A 21,401-nucleotide genomic window follows, 5' to 3' on the forward strand; every position below is an offset into this window, starting at 1 on the left:
TTATCTGTAGTCAGCGGCCTCAGGACCTGGTGTTTGGGACAAAATTGAGTGCTTCCCCTCATGGTGAACCTTAAACCCTAGGCCATAAAAATATAGTCTTTGTCTTCGTACGTGTGTATATATGTATATGTATGTATGCATTTGTATATGTGTGTTTGTGTGTATGTGAGGTATACACATATGTGTGTGTTTGTGTGTGTGTATGTGTGTTGTTATGTCTGGCTTCCTTCTTGGGACTACAGTGCATGAATATGTCTTTATTTTGATCATGTCCTACTCCTCTTCCTCTTCTTCCTTCACACCCGCAGCCATATAAAAGCATCCTTCCAGTATCTTCCTGTTTTTACAATCTCTAATCTCCATCCATACAGAATCCGACACATTAATTCCCTCCTTAATGTCACCCCTTTCTCTCGATGTAATGCTGTCTTTTACCCAGATTTCTTCTACTCCTCCTATTTTCTCCTTCCTATCATACCGATACACCTTGTAGCCATCTAATCCTGTCCTCCAATTACTTTCCTCATGAAACCATGTATCATTTACTGCAAATATCTCTTACTCCTCGCGATGTACTTTTTCCTCAAGCTCTTCCATCTTATTATTCAAACTCCTGACTTTGGTCTAATATATGTTTAAATATTCCCTTCCTGAAATTATATTTTCTTGCCTGGCCTTACTAATCACAATGACATCATCAGTTCCTTCCTTAATCACTTCCCCACCCTTCACTGACCTAAAAAGCCTGAATACCTTCCCACTAAAAACCTTGCTGCCCCCTTTATATTTATTATACGGCCATCATTCTGGAAACACTCCCTTTGTCCCTGAAATGATTCCCACTGCTTCTTCAATGCAAAACCTTCCTTCCTACACCATTATTCCAGCCATTAGTTTATATCTGTTGCTGTGTTCATAATTTATATTTCACTTCCTCATCTTGGTAGAATCACAGAAAACATTACCTCCTTCATTAAGAATCCCAGATTTCTAAGCATCCAGAAAACATTACCTCACAACCGAGTAAACTTTCCCTGAATAATTTGCTCCTTGGTGGACCACAACCAACTTCTTCCTCCTGTGACCCGATAAAATGTCATTTATCCTTCCTTTCATGTCCCTAACTCCTGCTCCTTCAAAATTGCACAGAACTCTATGTCTATGATCCTTCCTGCAGAATGAAGAATCGACATATTTAGTAGTCTCGTCACCCACAAAAACTGTGTCCCAGACCTCATTCCTACCTGTCTCTATTGCTGTACCCTCACCACTGAATCAAAAAAAATCATGTTTGGTTTAAGAAATAGATATGGCTTCACTTAACGCTTAATCGTTGTTATTTTCTTGAATCAATTATATTGAAATGAAGATTTAAGTGTTTTCTTGTGTCCTTTTATGATCAATTGGCACCGGCCCCCACAAAACGGCAATCATATATCGTGTAACCCACCACGTCATCTCAACCTCAGGTTCATACATGTGGTCTTAGAGCACCTTCTACGAAATGATTTTGACTATCGTCGTAATCTGATGATTCTTAATCAGAAAATTATTCTTCAAATTCACTTTCTGACGAGTTTGAAGTGAGTTGTGTGCCCATTATCCATTGTGTGCTGATAATTTTTTCCCTTCATTACATCATGGCAGTTTTCTGAATTATTTTTTTAGATGTGCTACCCGACAGGTTTGCTTTTATAATTGAAATAGCTCAAAAAATTAGAAAAAAAAACATATTCAGTTCATTGTTTATTACTTAAAAATCAACATTATCGCATTAAAATTTATTTATTTATTTTTCTGATTCTGTGGACCTTTAAATAGCAGCATTCAGGTTAGTTCCATTTTTAAAAAAATAACCCCTATGGCAGCCATCTTGAAATACAAAATTTCAATGGCATATGTGCCACCAGGACTTTTGAAAAACTTTCCAATTAGGTGTTCAACTGATAACATCGATGCCAAGGTTAACACAGCTGATGGACGCAACACATTCCATGGGACTGCCCTTGCAATTTACTGAGTCCCTCCAGATTTTCTTTCTTCTTTTTTCTTATGGCCAATATGGGGTACGCTAAAGGTGAATTTCTAGGTTCGACAAGCATGTGGCTACCTCAGGGGTGGGTTGGTGGAGGGCTGAAAGTCCTCCCGATAGCTGCCACAAGGGTCAGTGCAATGTGATGTGTTCCATCGTCTGGACTCCTCCGCAGTCGCAGAGCGCATCCGGTCTCATCCTCCATTGGTGGTGGGTGCTTCCACAACGACTCTGTCCAGTTCAGAGCCTGTTGTGGGCTGTTCATTGCCTATGTTGGAGAATGAAACTGGATGGAGAAATGGTTGGATACTGTATAATATGTTTATTAGGAGCTCTAACAGCCTCCCAGCTGGCCCTCCACAAGTTGGTTTCACATTGATGGGTGTAAGGAGCTTTATACCATTCCATAGTGGTTTTTTGGACTTGAGGCAGCAGCGCGGATGTTCAACTCGGAGGCGCTAGGCTGGAATTGCGGAAACCAAAATGTGGCTCGAGTATCAGGATGACAGTACTTCCCTTTGGATGACTGTGGAGCAATATTGGAGAGGATAGGGAGCCACTCAGTGTTTCTTGACTTGAGGATTCCAGACACGGCTCTCATTGTGGTGCTTAACTGAAGATTGATAGCCTTTCTATGGGCACTCGCTGACCAGACTGGCACACAATACTCTGCAGTCGAGTATATAAGGGTGAGAGTTGCCATAAGTAAGGTGTTAGCGCCGACTGCCCACGACATTCCGGCAAGTTTACAGAGGCAGTTTACCCATGCCCAGACCTTCTCTTTGCATCTTTGCAGGTGTTCTTTATAGATTCGGGTCCGGTCAAGTGCAACCCCAAGGTATTTGGGATAACAGACATTTTCAACTTTCATACTGTGGGATGTTACATCTTCCTCTGCATTTTTTGTGCAGTTATCAAGATGGTGGGTGAAGATGGCTGTTTTTTTGCGGTTTGGCCGGAGCTTCCATTTTTGTAAGTACTTCTCCAATATTCTCAGATCTCGGATGAGTTGGTCCCAGCAGATTTTAGGTCAGGGCCCTGCGATAAAAAAGCAATGTCATCAGCATAGGTGAGTTTGAAGGATGTCGTCATCAGTAGGTCACTGACATAGAGATTAAAGAGGTCTGGGGCTAGGATGGATCCTTGAGGAAGGCCATCATTTCGGGTTCGAGCATGGCTGGCTTTGCTGTTGAGACTAACGTGGATCTTTCAGTCCCGAAGGAATGCCGATAGTAGTCTGATTCTGGCAATGAAGATTTTTAAGACTTTGAGAAGGAGCGCTCTGTGCCACACTGTCGCAGGCCGACGACATGTCCACCAAGGCGGTTGCCATCTTTTGTTTTCTCTGGAAGCCAGCCTCGATGATGGTGGAGACGGAGAGAACCTGATCCCAGGTGCTGTGGCCGGGTCTAAAGGCTTCCATGCTCATCAGGTAGAAAGGCCTCCAGAGTGCGGGATAAATGAGATAGCAGGGCCCACTCCATCAGCTTTCCCGTCACTGAAAGCAGGGCTACAGGGTGGTAGTTGCAAAGCATGTCTGTAGGCTTACCAGTTTTTTTTAGGATGGCAATAACATGAGCCTTCTTCCAGGCTGCAGGAATTTGCCCTTTTTCATGGATGGCAGTAAAAAGGACCGCCAGCCAGGTATGACCCTTTTCTCCAAGTTTTTAGATCCTCGTGGAGGATCTCTTCGTCTTACTCACGTTGTTGTTCTTCATCTTCTTCTTGTGCACTTTTTTGTTTCACAGCCTACAATTTTCATCAAAACTTCCTGAAACTTGGCATATGTGTAAAAATATCCTGCGCAGACAGTAACCATCTCCGATTTTGAAAATTCCTCCGAGAAAAAAAGTTATGACGTCAAAATATCTCCGCTAATGGAAATCGCCTAAAAAATTATCTCCGAAACTAGGCAAGCTTTTTGAATTCTGTTTGCGGGAATCGAATAGGGCATAAGCAGAGATGAATTACTGCACATATGATACATCACTATGACGTCATATCAATTTTTATGACGTCATTCCTATTTTTGACATTTTTTTGTTTCACAACCCAGAGTTTTCATCGGATCTTCGTGAAACTTGCCATGTATATGCAGAAATCCCACGCACAGGCAGTAACCATCTCCGATTTTGGAAATTCTTTCTAGAAAAAAAGTTGACGTCATGATATCGCGGCTAATGGAAATCACCTAGACTATTATCTCCGAAACTCGGCAAGCTATTTGAATTTTGTTTGCGGGAATCAAGCCGGGCATTAGCACAGATAATTTTTCGCAAACCTGTTACATCACAATGACGTCATATTCGTTTTTATGACGTCATCATTAAGAGGACGAGCATCTTAGCTCATTTGAGCTTGTTTCAGCAATTCTCGGAAATTATATTGACCTCTGTTGCTTTGCCTCCAGATGTGTCAGAATGTGAGTGTTGCTGAGCCATTGAAACTGGTGACAAAGCATCAGCAACAATGCAAAATCATTCCCCCCTCCCGACATTCAATGAAATGTCATCATGTACGATTACAGGAAACTTCAAACCCAGTAAAAGTCCACCAAACGCAAATTTCGAAATGGATCGGTATCAAAATAAAGCTGTGGTGCAACACCAGGCATATATCGATACACTTTGGTGCATCATGGGTGGTGAAGGTTGTGTACAAGTTTGATAAAAAATTGTGTGTGTGTCTGTGTGTGTAGTTTCAGAGAAGAGAGTTTCCATCCATTGGGACCAGACTCCTTGCAGAGCGTTGGTTCTGCTTAAGCTGTCTCCTTGGCTATTGGACACAATCCTGGACGGGTCGCCACTCTGACACAGTACACCAGCATGTTGGCACTCATTTTGCCGACCTCGGAAGGATGACAGGCAGAGTCAACCCCACCTGGTATTAATTCAACAGCCGAGTGGGATTTGAACTCAGGACCCTAGGATCCCAAGCCAACACCAGGCATATATGGGTGCATTTTTTTGTTTTTTGAATGTGCAACCTACCTGTTTTGGGGTGTCAAAAAACCTCTCGTCAACATTGTTAATGAATCCAGATTTTGATGCGGTCGATACATTTTGGTACATGATGGGTGATGAAGGTTTGGGTCAGGTTTCATCGAAATTGTGTGTGTGTGTAATTTCGGAGAAGAGAGCAAATACCTCTTATTATTATTATTATTATTTTTTTTTGGGGGGGGGTCAAAAAAACCCTCGTATACCCCCTTGTTGAACATAGATTTTGACATGGTCAATACACTTTCGTTGGGCATCAGATATGAAGCTTGTGGCCAAGTTTCACAAAATCGTGTGTTTAGTTCAAGCGATACTGACTGAAGTGTTTACGGACTGACTGATCACTGACTCGCATATGAACACTACACGATCCCATAAGCTCACCAGACAAGTCCAGGTGAGTTAAAAATGGAACCAAACCCAGTTTTGCGGTTTAGGGTATAAGGATGTTCCACGAATGAAGCAAAATAAATGCAACATCACATCTGACCTCCACTCATACCCATTTGAGTGTGTGAGTACGATTTTATTGTTACGTTGACTTTTATTACGTAAGTGGTAATAAAAAGGTAAAATAAGGACATTCATAGTTGAGGATGACGCAGAATTTTTTGAGAATTAAATATGAACTCCAGTGCCATCAAAGTGATTAAGCATTGATCTGTAGACGTAGAATAACAAAACAACAACACGTGTACCAGGCAATGTAACTTTTATTTGTTTGCACTCAGATAACTGTCAAGTCTCACATTGTTGTCATCATCTGGATTGTGGGAAAGTGAATGAATGATCTGTGAATGTGATATCGGGGTTTATCTTGTGTGGCTGTCACGACTCAAAGTTGTTTCACAAATGTTGTCAAAAGGCAGCGACGCTGGAAAAGAAAATAGGAAATGACATTTCGATAAGTGTGCACAGATGATGAAGAAAAAAAACGAATGATTCACCTTGTTGAAAATTCTAATGTTTCCTGAAGTCCACATTAGCAGAGAGATCCCATTACATTATCGTGTTTAGACAATGAAGAGGTTTATTTATTTTGCACACAAACGCCGTTCAAAAGGCGCTACAGTACATGAATAGTATGCATTCAACACAATCACAATCACATTGGTTTTTGTACTGGTAACAGCTCGTGTCCTTACAGTTTATTGTTGAAGGATGATGGTGCTGTCATGTCCGCTTGTTCCGTAACCACCAGCAGATGCACTGGCACTCTTGGAGCTGCTTCTCTTCATAGAGCTGCTGCTGTACATGCTGTGTCCACCAGAGCAACTACCTTCCATCATTGCACTACTTCCACCACTATAACTACCTCCTACACTGTAGCTTGCTCCTCCACCTGTGCTGTAGCCTGCTCCTCCACCTGTGCTGTAGCCTCCAGAAATTGCACCATGTGCTGCTGAACTGGCACCATAGCCTCCACTACTTGAGGAAGCACCACCAGCAGTTCCACTTCTGACAACAGTAGCGTGAGCAAAGTCATCAGCCATGGCTGTCCTTACCCTGAAAGTAACATTGGAACCCACACTCATCAACAAATCCATCATGAGAAACATAATATAAAGAATGTACATTCCAAATGGAGAATAGCATCCACGAATCGCACAACTGTCAAACAACCAGATATTTGGTAATAAGTGTTGAATTACTACTAAAACAGCCTATGTTTCAATGACGTAGACGTACATTGTCTCTTGTCCTTCAAGGAGTTTCTTGTACGTCGATATTTCAGCATCCAGAGCCGTCTTCACGTCCAGAAGCTGTTGATAAGTCACCAGTTGCCTCTGCAGGTCCACCTGGTTTCCCTCGATCTCCTGTTCATATCTGGTGTAGGTGTTTTGGAACTGGACGAGATCAATGCTCTCCCTGTTCTGTAAATCTGTAAGTCTGTCTCCAAGGGTTTGGTACTGGTGTGGGGATGGAAATATATCAGGAAAAATGGACAATAAATGGTTACACTGTGTTTATTTCAGAAAGATTCTCTGTTCAAAGCTTAGATGTGAAGTTTACAATTGTACAATACAATTCCTGATTAAAGAATCCTCACCGTGGTCAGAAGCCTCTGGTACTCCACATTCAGTGGTTGCAGCTCTTTTTCCAGAGTATTAATCTCTTTGTCCAGAATAGAAATCTGCTCAGTTGTCTGTGTGGAGATTCCTTGGATCTGATCAATCTGCACATGAGATACAAGTCAGGCAATTAGTCCATCGGGGGATAATGCCAGGATATTGAGAGGAACTGGGATTCGTAATGGCCTCAATTAGAGGAACCTACTTGCATCTTGCAATACGTCTCAGCCTCTTGGACGTTCTTGGTGACCACCTGCTGGTATTCCTCACGCATCACATTGAGGGCGTCGGTAAGGTTGACAGACTTCACGTTATCTACTTCAATCACCGATGTCTGTGCTGGTCCAAGTCTGCCAAACTGCTGCTTCAGGGTGTTCAGTTCCTACACAAGAAAAGAGAATATAAATTATTTATTTATTATCAACACTCAATCTCCGTCACATCATGTGACGTTTATCTCCCTGACATTTTGTGAAGTTAATGATTCACAACCATTTTACCTCTGTTTGTGTTTTCTTCTGGAATGTCAGCTCCTCAGTCAAAAAATTAAACTTTGATTCCAGGTCAACACGCATGTCGTTTGCGGCTTCAAGGTCCTACAAACGGAGATTAACAAACATTCAATCGTTTTTGAAAACTCATCTTTAGAAAACAAATTCATGAATTGTTGAATGGCTGATCTTGTCTTTGCACAAACCCGTTTCATGTTTCCAATGTCAGTTTCAAGTTGCATTCTCACACCAAGCTCAAACTCGTACCTACAAAAAACAACATCGAAATGATCACAATAATCATGAAAGTTAAAGTAACCATTCTCAGTTTTGTCCAAGCTTAAAAACAACAACCCATGTGTCTGCATTCATATGGTCTTACTTCGACTTGATCTCGTCGGCTGTGGCTCTCAGATGGTCGACGTCGATCTCCAGACGTACACGTTCCAGCGTCAGGTTGGAAACCTCTGTCAGCATTTCGGTGACTTGTGTCTCCACATTCTCCAGATTGACGGATGCGTCAGGAGAGAAGGGTACTCCTCCAGTCAGGTTCTTCAGTTCTTCCTCCAGTGTCTCATTCTCGATTGTAAGCTGCCTTACTTTATCTACATAGCTGGCCAAGCGCTGGTTCAATGTGCCCAATATGTTCTTCACCTCATCCCTGCTCACCAGTGAAGGAACCATTCCACCTGCAGGACCCAGTGTTCCAACCACTCCTGACATACCTGCTGAGGTGATGGCACGGCCTGCAGTAAATGCTGGGCTTGCCATGATCCCGGGGCTTACACCCCCCATAAACCCACCAGCACCACCTCCATAACCGATCATCCCACCACTAACAAGGCCCCCAGTACCCCCTGACATACCTGTTCCATAGGCAGACATCCCCATGGCACGGCTGGAAATGCCCATACCTCCAACCCCACTACTTCCCATCCCTGCAGAGCCCACTCTGAAGCTTCCTCCCCCCATTGCCAGACCCGCGGCACCCATTCCAAGCCCCATTGCACGGCTGCTGCTGGAGCCTCCATAGCCACTGGAGCCGATCATAGCGCTGGATCCACCGGTGCGGACGGAGCGGTAGCTGACGGATGAGTGAGAGGCCATTGTTGCTTTTTGCTCCAACTTCTCCCAGTTATTTCTCGACTGCAGATCCCATGGAATGCCTTGTGCTTTTATAAGAGCCTCAGCCTCATTGAAATACATTTTTGACAATAGATTATGCATGCTAGCCTCACCTCCACTCCACACCATGCGATCATGTTTGTTTGAGTTCAATCAAGAAGAAACTTGATTGAAAAGCAATGGGCTTGGCTTTGATTCAGTGAGGCTAAAACCTGTGGATACTCTGCCTGTGAATTAAAGGGAATCTTGAAGGACAATGCACACACCACACTCTTGTGTAGCAGCCTTGTGGCTGCTGGTTGCATCATTGGTTGGGGACACAGCTATGCCGCTGATGCAGTGCCCCTATTACCAGAACACTGGTGCTCATTTCGCTGACCTCAGAAGGATGACAGGCTGGATTAACCCCACCTGGTGTTAATTCAGCGGACGACGGGGCTCAAACTCAGGACCCTCAGACTCAGCAGGATCCTAGGCTTCTGGACCCTAGGACTCAGGACCGTAGGATCCCAAGCCAGCCTCCCGAATCACTAAGCAATACCAGGCTTCAAAGGACAATGACGGTGATGAAGAGTTACATACCAATGATGAGTTTGCAGAACAACAGAGGTTTCGTCTGTTGGAGAATGTGGTCATAACCAAACTTTATCAAGGTCGCTTATCAAGCATTGGCTCAATGTGGCCAAGATGTTGTATACCTCATCTGCTCATTGGTGAAGGATCAATTCCACCTGTGTGGCCCACCGGACACATTTGGACACACTAGTGGGCCCGTTGTCCGATGGACCAAATTTTAATTGGACACTCTTGCACACCCGCCTGCTGCCTTTTTGCACACCCGCCTGCTGTGAGCTTGAGCATTAGCTTGACTTTTACAAAGCCAGATGTGATTGGTGCCAGCACAGGGATGATATGTTCGTTATTAGTGATAAATGAAACCAGTATTCTTGTTATTGTTGTAAATATTAGTATTAATTAATATATGCTATATAGCAACGTAATCATTACCTCTGCCACAAAAGGTGGAAGGAAGCTATGTTTTCACACCTCTCTGTGTTTGTCTGTTTGCTGTGTGCAGGATATCTCAAAAAGTTGTGGACGGATTTGGATGAAATTTTGTGGACAGGTTTGGTGTGCGACAAGGACGTAATGGTTAGATGTTGGTGAAGATCCGGATCTGGATCCGACTACGAAATTTTTAAAGTGATTCTTCACCATTGAGAGACGTCCAAAAACGGCATATGACATAATATTTCCAAAAGTTATTGTTCTCGATATGTTCCATGGATCAGGCATTGCGTGACAGAGGTATGCGCTCTACCGAGTGCACTTCCAGTTGTTTTTGTTGTTACCTCCGCCACCGAAGGGAGAAGGAGGTTATGTTTTCACCCCTGTCTGCCTGTTTGTTTTTTTTAAAGTGTATCGGTCAGTCGATTTTGTTATTCTGTGTTCATTTGTCTGTCTGTTTGTCTGTCTGTTCGTCGCCTACAGGTCACAATTCTAAACCGATCATCATGAAACTTTACCAAGTTGTAGAGGTAGTACCAACTGAGAAGCCTATTGATTTTGAGGTCAAAGGTTAAAGGTCATCTTCTGGTCATATTTCTAAAATCGTCATATTTCATCTGATTGACTTGACATTTGAACAAGATTTGCATATTGCGTCAATTAATTGGGGGACCAATTATTTTTGAGGTCAAAAGGTCAAAGGTTAACTCAACGTCGTACTTCTAAAATCAGTTTTTATCTGAAAAATCGTCAATTTGAATCCGATTGACTTGAACATCAAACAGCAATCTCATAGTGCATTACTGAATTGGAAAAGCAACTACTTTTGAGATCAAAAGGTGAAAGGCCAACTCAAGGTCAAACTTCTGAAATCATCAATTTTCAACTGAAAAATCGTCAATTTACCTCCTATTAACTTGTAATTTGAACAGGATTTGCATAGTCCATCACTGAATTGGGAAAGCAACTACTTTTGAGGTCAAAATGTCAAAGATCAACTCAAGGTCAAACTTTTAAAATTATCCATTTCAATCTGAAAAGTAATCAATTTTCATCCGATTGACCTGAGCTTTGATGAAGATTGTCAATTTTAATCTGAATGAAATGGACAATTTGATGTATTCATGACAACCTTTGGAGAGGGGGTGGATTTTGCAAGTATCGTGCTCTGCATGATGTCTTTTGTTTGTTTGTCTGTCTGTCTGTGTGCAGGATATCTCAAAAAGTTGTGAACGTATTCAGTTGAAACTTGATAGGTTTACAAGGACGAATTGATTCGATTTTGGTGAAGATCCGAATCCGGATCTGTACATGAGAATTCTTTAATTGTTAAAGTGATTCTTCACCATTGAGAGGTTGGACCAAAAACGATATATAGCATGATATTTCTAAAAATGTATTGGGCCCATTATGTTCTCTTGGATCAAGCATTGCGTGGCGGAGGCATGTGCCCTATCGAACGCCTATCTAGTTTACTTCCTCCGCCACCAAATGTGAAGGAGGTTATGTTTTCACCCCTTTCTGTCTGTTTGTTACTTGCAAAATCGAAGATTTTTCAAGTATATTGGTCAGTCGATTTTGTTATTCTGTCTGTCTGTCTCCTACCAGTTGCAATTTTAAACTGATCTTCACGAAACTTCGCCACATGGTGGAGTTTGTCGTCTGGAAGAAGCCTATTCTTTTTGAGGTCATAAGGTCAACATAGACCGAAGATCAACAACTTTGGTGAGATTTCTAAAATCCTCAATTTTCATCCTATTGAATTGAAATTTGAAGAGGATTTATATTTCAGATCACTGAATTCAACTCGTCAAATATTTTTATTCAGTCAACATATACCAAAAGGTCAACATCGGCCAAAGGTTAACAACTTACCTGAGATTTCTAAAATCCTCAATTTTCATCCGATTGACATGATATTTGAAGAGGATTTTCATATCACGTCACTGAATTTAACCACCAATTATTTTTGCGGTCAACATAGGCCGAATTTCTAAACTTGTAAATTTTCATCTGGTTGACTTGAAATTTGAAGAGGATATAAATTTCAGGTTACTGAATTCAACCAGGCAATTTTGTTTTTTTTGGTAAACATAGACCAAAAGGTCAACATAGGCCAAAGGTCAACAACTTACGTGGGATTTCTAAAATCCTCAATTTTCATCTGATTGACTTGCAATTTGAAGAGGATTTATATTTCAGGTCACTGAATTCAATCAGCCATTTTTTTTTTAGGTCAACAGAGAAAAAAAAGTCAACATAGGTCCAAGGTCAACAACTAAGGAGGAATTTAAAAATCCTCAATTTTCATCTCATTGACTTGAAATTTGAAGAGGATTTGCATATCAGGTCACTGAATTCAACCACGAATTATTTTCCAGATCAACATCGGCCAAAAGGACAACATAGGCCAGATTTCTAAAATTGTCAATTTTCATCCGATTGACTTGAAATTTGAAGAGGAATTGCATATTTGGTCATTGACTTCAACCACCAATTATTTTTGAGGTCCAATTTTTTTTATGGAGTTCGCAAGTATCGTGCTCTGCACGAAGTCTTCTTCTTGTTGGATGGTCGCGAGACTACCACTATTCTCAGGTTTTCCGTCTGTTAGGTGGTCGCTAGAATACCCTTATTTTAACTTTTTCCATCTGTCTGTATGTCTGTATGTTTGTATGTTTGTTTGTATGTAATGGACAGCTCTGGAGGCCAGAGGAGTCAACCAATTTTGATGAAACTTGACAGGTAGGTTCACACCACTATCTAGTTCTATGCTTTTGAGCACCGTTGCTCTGACACCACCGTTGCCTAGCAACTGGACTTTGAAATTTTTGAAGCTTTTAGATCACTCTGTCATAATAAAAATTGTTATGGATTTAGTCAGGTTCCTTGTGTCCATAATTCGACGTTCGTTGGAATTTTTTGGAGAGTAGCTAACCCCAACATTTTTGGAAAGCTTAAACAATACGAAAACAGAAAATCCATGTTTCACATTTTTTTCAATGCATATAATGTGGTCAAATCGGTCGTTTTGGGATAAAAACCATTTTTTTTTTAATTTCAGCTCTGAAAATTCAAAATTAATCGCAAGCAAGCAACTGATGATGCATAATTGTTAACTAGAGGAAGTTCTTAATACAGAATACATATATCTGTATTTTGAGCAATGGTTGCCATAGAAACGGCTATCATTTTGTCAAATTACCGTTTATTTAATGTATTGCTTTCAAATCTTGAAACAAGTAATGCATGAATATGTGATCAGTGAAATGTACTGAATGTCAAATATGAGTTTGTAGCCAATTGGCATCACTCTCTCTAATGTCACTCATCATTGCCATCGTCATCATCACTATCGTGGTATTGCCGTTCAATGTTTGAGTCCTCGTCATTCTCACACGAAGTGCTGCACATGCAAAGATCAGTGCATGTTAAGTTCTTGGTCCTGCAGGAATATCTCTGTGATGAACATTCTGTCTTGCACTGGCACCTTATCATCTCGATAATTGCCTTTGGTGCAGGGAGAATGTCTGTTGTTGTCGGTTTGAGTTCACCACTCGTGTCCTTGTGGAAGCCATTCTTTAATGGATCAAGAAATGTTTGCTGAGAAATTGCTGCTTGACCCCAAACGTATGCCTGGATATGTACCCGCATGATATGCTGCCTCAGAGCACCGACAGTTGGTGGTAACTTGTCATTCTCAGCCATGTTCTTACAGAAGAGATGCCACCGAAGTTCAGGGATGCTGGAAATATTGACACCACTTGGACAATAACCTGAACAGACAAATCTTGCTAAAGTTGTGTATGGGTCCTCTGACAGTTCAGCATCCTTACAGAGCATAGCAAAGACATCTACCATGTCGTCATCGTCCTTCAAGTAGCACTGGAACCACTTTGCCTTACCATGTCGAGCGAACCGCCCAGTATTATCAGCACCTGTGAATGCGTGGAAGGCTGGCAATGCTTGGGCCCTCTCCTCACCTAGGGCCTTCCAGATTGGCTCGATTTTGACAATGCTAGATGACATTGAGATAGATGTGTGTCTTGGCAGGAGATGATAGTTTGCTATGGCAAGAACCAGAACATCCGTATCAGGTGAGACTATCGTCAGGTCATGAATGTCAAATCTATCATATGTGATACAGCCTATAAAACTCGGGCTGTGTCTATGTCTAGGGCCATATCAAGGGCACAAATAACATTCATCACCATAAAAAGCAAACAGATGAGAAAAACAACATCCTTATTTTCTTTGACTAATTTATTGACCTAAACTTATGTGATTTAAATGGAAGATGCGGGGAAATGTCACAATGATAGAACTTTATTAGAATCCAAAATAAAAACCGCTACTAAGACGTAAAATTACCTGAATAAAATAAAAGCAGAGATGAGTGGGAAATCAACAATACGCGCTAACTACATGCCAGTAAACTAAATAGAAACTCCAAATAGACTCCCTCTGTAATTCCAACCTCCAGGCACAAAGCTAACCTAATCCTATCCTATTACACAGCAGTTAATCTAATGGAACAAAATACGTCAGTGACTGATTACATTGATGGTGACTTTCTTTCCAGATAAATGAAAGCACGAACCAGCACATAAGGACATATTTAAAGATCAACCCGAAATAATAGAAAAAGGATAAACACAGCTATAACATGACGACTGCCCGACTTCCAACGCCTAGCCTAACAGGAAACGCAATTAACACCTCCAACCAATTGGCCATTCAAACCATAATCTTACCACATACAGAAGAACATAAAATGACAAAAAGGTACATACAACTCAAAGGCTATCAGAACTTACCGAAAAAAGGAAGAAAGGTGTTGAAAACTGAATATGATGAAACGAAGCTCTGAAGTAAACCGTCATGAATAAATCGAGAATAAACGAAGCGAATTGAAAATGACGTCATAGTGCTGCACGTGCTTGGACGCGCGCCGCGCCACATCACGACGTCATGCCACGCCCAGCAACCGTAACCTGAGGCGATGGCGTGGCGTCGCGACGTGGCGTCACCTATGTTCCCTATAAGATCACACTTGCAATACAACAAACTACAAAAACTTAAAATCAAACGATTTACTACTGAAGGTGCCGAAACCTTCTGATATTGAACAACAGACATACCAATGTTTCATTGCACAGATGGCCATTTCCATGGCAACCAACTGTTCCAATACTTGAAAATCATAATACTTATGTGTAAGTTAGTCATGGTCACTATATTTAACAATTATTTTGGCCATCCGATGGAAAATATAATTTAAAAAAATATATTAAAAAATGGCAATTCCACTCCAAAAATGCTGTTTCCATGGCAACCGACGGTCAAAATGCAACATTTTATTATCTTATACAATCCATTGTTAGCCATTTAACAGTAATCCATCATCAGTTGGTTATTTTGTATTGTTTCAGATTTTTTAAAATTGGAATTCAAAAAAAGCGTTTTTCACCCCAAAACGACCTTTCCAAAAGTTGAAAAATGCGAAACATCATTTTTTAATTTAAATAGATTTTAAACTTCTCAAAAATCTATAGGTTTGCTACTCTCCAAAAAATTCCAACGAAATTACACAAGGAACCTGACTAATTAGATCCTGCCCATTATTTCACAGCTCCTGGTTTATCTTGGAGTGCAATGTTGAAAATGACAAAACAAGATATAGATTTAATCAGTGATGTAGATATGCTTTTGATGATTGAGAAGTCGAAGAGAGGTGGAATATCACAAGTATGTTCAAAAAGATATGCGAAAGCAAATAATAAATATCTTCCAAATTATGATAGTGAAAAAGATAGTAATTATTTGATGTATTTTGATGCTAATAATTTGTTTTGATGGGCAATGTCTCAATCTCTGCCTTATGGTAAATTAGAGTGGGTGGAAGAAAAGGATTATGAAAAGGCTTTGATAAATATTGTTATTTATTCTCAAGAGGAATTGAATGAGAAAGAAGAAGGTTATTATTTTGAAGTTGATTTGAGGTACCCGAGTGATCTTCATAATAAGCATAAAGACCTTCCTTTTGCATGTGAGAAAGAAACCCCTAAGAAAGAATGGTTAAGTGATTATCATAAAAGTTTTACTATTAAAGGCAAATCAACAGAAAAGTTATTAACAACATTCTATGGTAAAGAGAGATATGTTTTGCATCAGAGAAGCTTAAAACAGTTTTTGAGAGAAGGATTGAGAGTCGCTAAAATTCATAGTTTTAAAATTTAAACAAAGTCCTTGGATGAAAAAGTATATTAAATTCAATACAGATATGAGAACAAATACAAAAGTAAAATTTGAAGGGGATTTATATAAATTGATGAATAATGCTGTCTTTGGAAAGACAATGGGGAATGTTAGAAACAGGCAAAACATTAGATTTGCAACATCTTGGAAAGAAGCTTCGAGATTGATAAAGAAACCAAGTTTTAAGAGAGAAGAGGTTTTGTTCAGAGAACTTTTCTGCTATTCATATGGAAAAGGAAAGTATTGTAATGGATAAACCAATTTATATTGGAACAGCAGTTCTTGATTTATCAAAGATATTGATGTACGATTATTTGTATAATGGCTTAAAGAAAGAGTATGGTGAAAATGTTTCGTTGTTGTATATGGACACTGATAGTTTTATCCTAGATATAAAAACTGATGATGTTTATAAAGATATGAAGAAAAATATTGGAGTATATGATACAAGTAATTTTAGTAAGAAGAGCGAGTTATTTTCCAAAAAGAATGAAAAGGTTATTGGTAAGTTTAAGGATGAGTTGGGTGGAAAAGTAATGAGTGAGTTTATTGGATTGAGAGCAAAGGCATATGCTTACAAGTATGGTGATCAGATTGATAAGAGGTTAAAGGGAATAAAGAAATATGTAATAAAGAAATCAATAACTTTTAGAAATTATTATAATTGTTTGATGAATAAGAAAGAAGAATATAGGAAAATGAATACAATAAGAAGTTATAAACATAACATATATAATGAAGAAGTAAATAAAAAGGCATTAGGAGCCTTTGATGATAAGAGATTTATTTTAGATAATGGAATATATTGTGTTCCATATGGATATTGTATGATAGAGTGTATAAAATAGATTGTGTTTTAACGATGGGAAGATGGGTTTGGGTTTTTTAAGGGCTACCGCCGCATTTTTTCACAATATAGAAATGGTCAAACCAAGTATTAATCAAACTAAAGAGTGGAGAAAATTTCAGTCTTGGTATATAAATGGAAAACATAATGAATGTGAAAAATATCAAATAAGTCTTATTGAAAAAATTACTAAAACAAAGGTAAATAGAACAAATAAGCGAATCAATTTAAAAACTAGTAAGTTAGAGGATGTAAAGAAAAAAATATATATCCTTGAATGGACTGAAAACTTTGATGGTTATCAATTGAACAATGGAAAAACAATTTACTATAATCTCAAAATGATATGTGACTCAGGAGGTGGTCAAACAAGAGCATTAAGAGACGTTTATCATTTTGTTTTTAAATATTTTAGATGGGGATTATTGTGCAAATAAAATTAAACTGTGAAGGAATTTGAGAATCAACAAATCTTTATAGGTTCAATGAGTGAGCTAAACAATATGCATTGGTTATTTGAAAAAGAGTGTCCCGAGGCTTAGATGTTTCAGATATTTCTTTAGAATCACCTCTAACAAATCACATTACTACTTTACTACTTGAACAAGTCTTTATCTTATTTTTTTTTTTTTGTATACCTTGGTCGAGGCTCGTATGAGAGCTAACACACAACTCACAGCAAGGAGGCATGAGACAAGAGGGGCGGGAGTGGAAGGCACAAAACAGTGGGGAACAGACACATTAGGTGAACTGTGGAAGAGAGAGGAATGGGGATGGGACGGGGAACATGGCGAAGAGAAGATGGACATTTCAGGGACTTTCAGGAAGGAAAGCAGGATAAATGAAGGAAGTGGGCTTGGGTGGATTATCGGGGGTAGAAAAGATCGAGGATTTGGATGGGGGAAGATAAGAGGTGGTGGTGAACAGCTGTTTTGAAAGCCTGGAGGGAAGAATGGGAAAGAATAGAGTGAGGAAGTTTATTCCAAAGGCGGGAAAAAAGAGGAATGAAAGAGTGAAGATGAGCAGTGATTCGTGATTTTGGTAGTTTTACCAGAAGGGGGTTGTTGGCGGACCTTGAGCGCCCTGTGGAAATGTGGTGGGGACAAATCGCAGAGAGAGCAGGGGGGCAAGGCTGGAGAGGAGTCGGTAGAAGACAGAAAGACCACCGACCAACCTGCGGTGATTGAGTGAGAGGCCCAAAGACTCAGCTTCATTGCGGGAGATGCCGATGATCTTAAATGCCCTGGTTTCGACAGCGTGAAGCCGAGAAAGGTGGGAGGCAGGAGCAGCAGCCCAGAGGGGAGAGCAGTACTCCATCAGGCTACGGACAAAAGCTTTGTCAGTGGTCAGGAGCTCAAGAGGGCCGAGGAAGGACTTAGCACGATGGAGGATTCCCAGTCGGCGACTGGCTTTTGAGGCGAGTTTGGAAATGTGACTTTCCCAGGAAAGGTCATGGCAGATAGTGAGACCTAGAAGCTTGAAAGAAAAGACTTCTTCCAGAGGATTGTTGAGAAAGTGTATGGGGGGGTTTTGTAAATGGTCCTTTCGAAGAGACATAGTGAGAGTGTGAGATTTTTCTGGATTGAAAGACATGTTCCACGTGTTGGACCAGTTTGTGATTTTTATCCAGATCTGCAGTGAGCGAAGAAGCTGCTGCTTGCCGGTCTGAGGGATGACAGATGGTACGGCAGAGGGTGGAGTCATCGGCAAAGAGAAATAGAGGATTTTCCAGAGAGTCCGAGAGATCATTGATGAAAACCAGAAAAAGAACAGGGCCCAGAACGCTACCTTGAGGAACTCCAGCCTGCACAGGAAGAGGGGATGAAAGAACTCCATTTAGGGCCACACGTTGACTGCGACAGGAGAGGAAGTCTGCGAGCCATGAGTGGAGATGGCCTTGAATACCATGGGAAGAGAGTTTGGTGAGTAGGGCAGGGTGCCAGACTGTGTCAAAAGCACGTGATATGTCCAGGGATTCGGCTCGGATTTCCTGTCTGGCATTGAGGACCTCCATCCATTGATGGGAGAGCAGAAGCAGCATATCCAGGGTAGAGTGACCTGGTCTGAAACCAAATTGATGATTGGAAATCAAGCCATTGGAGAAGAGGAAGGATTTCATGTCTGAAGCGAAGATGGATTCCATCACCTTGCTGATGATTGGGAGAAGGCTGATTGGTCTGTAGTTACAGGGATCTGTTTTTGCACCTTTTTTATGCAGGGCAGTGATGTTAGCAGATTTCCAAGCAGATGGCAGATGACCTTGGGCAAATGAGAGGGTGAATAGAACAGAGAGTGGGTGAGCAAGAGCAGAAGAGCAGGCTTTGAGGACACGTGGGCTGATGCCGTCTGGACCGGTTGCAGAATCTGACTCGAGGTTTGAAAGCAAGCTCTCCACCTTGTTAGGAGAAAAGGACACAGAGTCCAGGGACAGTTGGGTGCGACTCAGTAAAGTGGGTAGAGATAGTGGTATTTATTGCATTGGTACTTTGAAAAAAAGTGTCCCGAGGTTAAAAGGGGAGACAAATAAATATACCTTGGCTTAAAAAGGGGGTTTACTTTTTAGGGAAAAAAAAATGAATCGCTGAAAATCCCCCATTCATTTACATGGGGAAAAGTGAGCCAGAATCAGTATATTCACCCTACTGAGGGCTAGGCCCAAATTTATAATAGACACCAACACAGGCGACGGGAATCATGGTTGTTCGAACCCATAGTTGAAAGTGACAGGCGTATGGGAAAGCCCTGGGGTAGTTTAAGGTTAATAAATGTTAGGATAGTTAGGGAATGTACTCCTTCGCACCATCCATCCCTTCGCTCTCTGTAGACCGCTGGACCCACCTTGGTAGATTGCTGAAATCTGAGGAGGCCATTCTGAGGCTTTGTTGGGCTTCGGGATAAGACACTCGTCTCTCCTTATTCCCCTCCAGAAAGGATTTTAGGGGTTGGGAGTCGGCGAGGTTGACAGGATAGGTTAGCCGGACAAAGACAGAGAGGGGGTTAGGGAGAAGGAATTATAAGAAGAAAAAAAAAAGTAAATAAAAAGGGGCTACATTTTTTTTTGTTGTTATTGCAAATTAAGTGTGGGTATGGACAGTCAGACAGGCAAAGGTGATAGGTTGGGGGGAGACAGTAAGGTAGGTCTGAGCCCGACTTCGGAGTGGCCGGCACCACCACACTCCCTCCCCAGAACCTCCCGGATAATCCCAGAGGCCGGCCAGCTTCACATGCCGGCCTGCTTGTGCTGCATCGTCTGGTCCGCATCTGCCTTGCCATGCCTTGTTCACCTGCCTCTGCCATAACCCTATGCCTGCTACCCTGTTTTGCATTGCCCCTGTGTCCACCAACTATCCATGTGTGCCAGGATCATCCAGTGTTTTGCAAGGACTGCCCTGCAGGCGGCTACACCATCCATATTCTGTGTTTTGCATCATCCATCCATTTCCGTAAGCCAGAGACTGCATTGAGCAGCCTGGCCACCACTTCTGCATGATGGCCAATTGAAATGGCCTGTGGGATGGCACATAGCATGCCGTGTTAGGGTGAGTTGCTTTCAGCAGCTGGGGGTATGAAAGGAAGAGAGCAAAAGGTTCACTGAAAGGAACACTCAAGGGGGACCTTTTGAGCAGGCCCTGAGGACGACTGACCTTCAGCTGCTGAGCACTCACCCACACCCACACAAACTGTTGACATTGCTGTGCCTTTCTTTCCCCACAGATGGTAGGTACTGGGCCATGGTTCGTGTAAATATTAGTTAAGGTAAAAACTGTAAATAAGTTCTTAACCCACCTGTATGTTTGTCTTAGCGCCGGCAATGTATTTAAGTTGTCCGTGTGAGTCTGTTAGTTACGCAGCGCATTAGGTTATTTATTTTTGGGACATGTATGAAAAAGTGTCGCACTCAGGGATCCGAAGGTAAAATGTACTAGGGGAGAACTTACACATGTTGGTCACTCGAAAATTTGATGACTCGGGACGAGTCTGTAAAAATGGGAGGGGGTTGTGTTGCGAATCTGGAAGCCATGAGCACACGACATTCAGGTCCTTATAGCTCAGTTATTTCAATAAGTAAACGTGGAGAGATAGCTCCCTTTCCCTCGTCTAATGGGGTGAATAAATGTATATGTGCTGTGAGTTACTTTGATAGTCAGGGTTTTCTTTTATTTTTGCACCACCACCATCAACTACAACCATGCCAGCACCACCCTCTCCTTCACCTCGCTGTGACTGACACCATTGCATCTGAATGCATCAGTTCGTTGCTGTGTTTCTTCCATTGGCTTAGCGTGATGCGTGTTGGTGAATTATAAAGGCTATTGCCGCTGTAAAGGTACATTCGGACCGAAGGAACTTCGCCAACCGTCCACTTGGGTTGCGCATGGGTTGAGCACGCTAACGGCTCGACTCGTACGAGGGCCGTTGAGGTTGAATTTCCCCGGTAGTTTGGATGACGTGGGTATTTAGGTAAATTGAAATTGGCAATCGACCCCACCCCACGTGGTCGACCTATTGGCGAACTTCGGTCTGATAAGGGACCCGTCGGCCCCGGAGTTAACCAGGGTGCCGACCTAT

General features: G+C 41.5%; 1 protein-coding gene across 1 annotated transcript; it reads right to left on the bottom strand.

Moving 5' to 3' along the window:
* Positions 1 to 5,726: 5,726 nt before the first annotated feature.
* LOC147028172 (thread biopolymer filament subunit gamma-like) lies at positions 5,727 to 8,821 on the bottom strand. Its single transcript, XM_085878308.1, has 8 exons — positions 7,977 to 8,821; positions 7,801 to 7,861; positions 7,604 to 7,699; positions 7,309 to 7,485; positions 7,082 to 7,207; positions 6,721 to 6,941; positions 6,177 to 6,537; positions 5,727 to 5,905 (listed from the first exon to the last, which is right to left on the bottom strand). The coding sequence occupies exons 1-7, from the start codon at positions 8,819 to 8,821 to the stop codon at positions 6,180 to 6,182; spliced, it is 1,884 nt and encodes a 627-aa protein (XP_085734434.1). The 3' UTR covers positions 5,727 to 5,905; positions 6,177 to 6,179.
* Positions 8,822 to 21,401: the final 12,580 nt, after the last annotated feature.

Source organism: Eptatretus burgeri, chromosome 4 (assembly GCF_056783735.1).
Source record: "Eptatretus burgeri isolate ZD-2024b chromosome 4, Ebu_testis_v1, whole genome shotgun sequence".
NCBI classification, from domain to species: domain Eukaryota; kingdom Metazoa; phylum Chordata; class Myxini; order Myxiniformes; family Myxinidae; genus Eptatretus; species Eptatretus burgeri.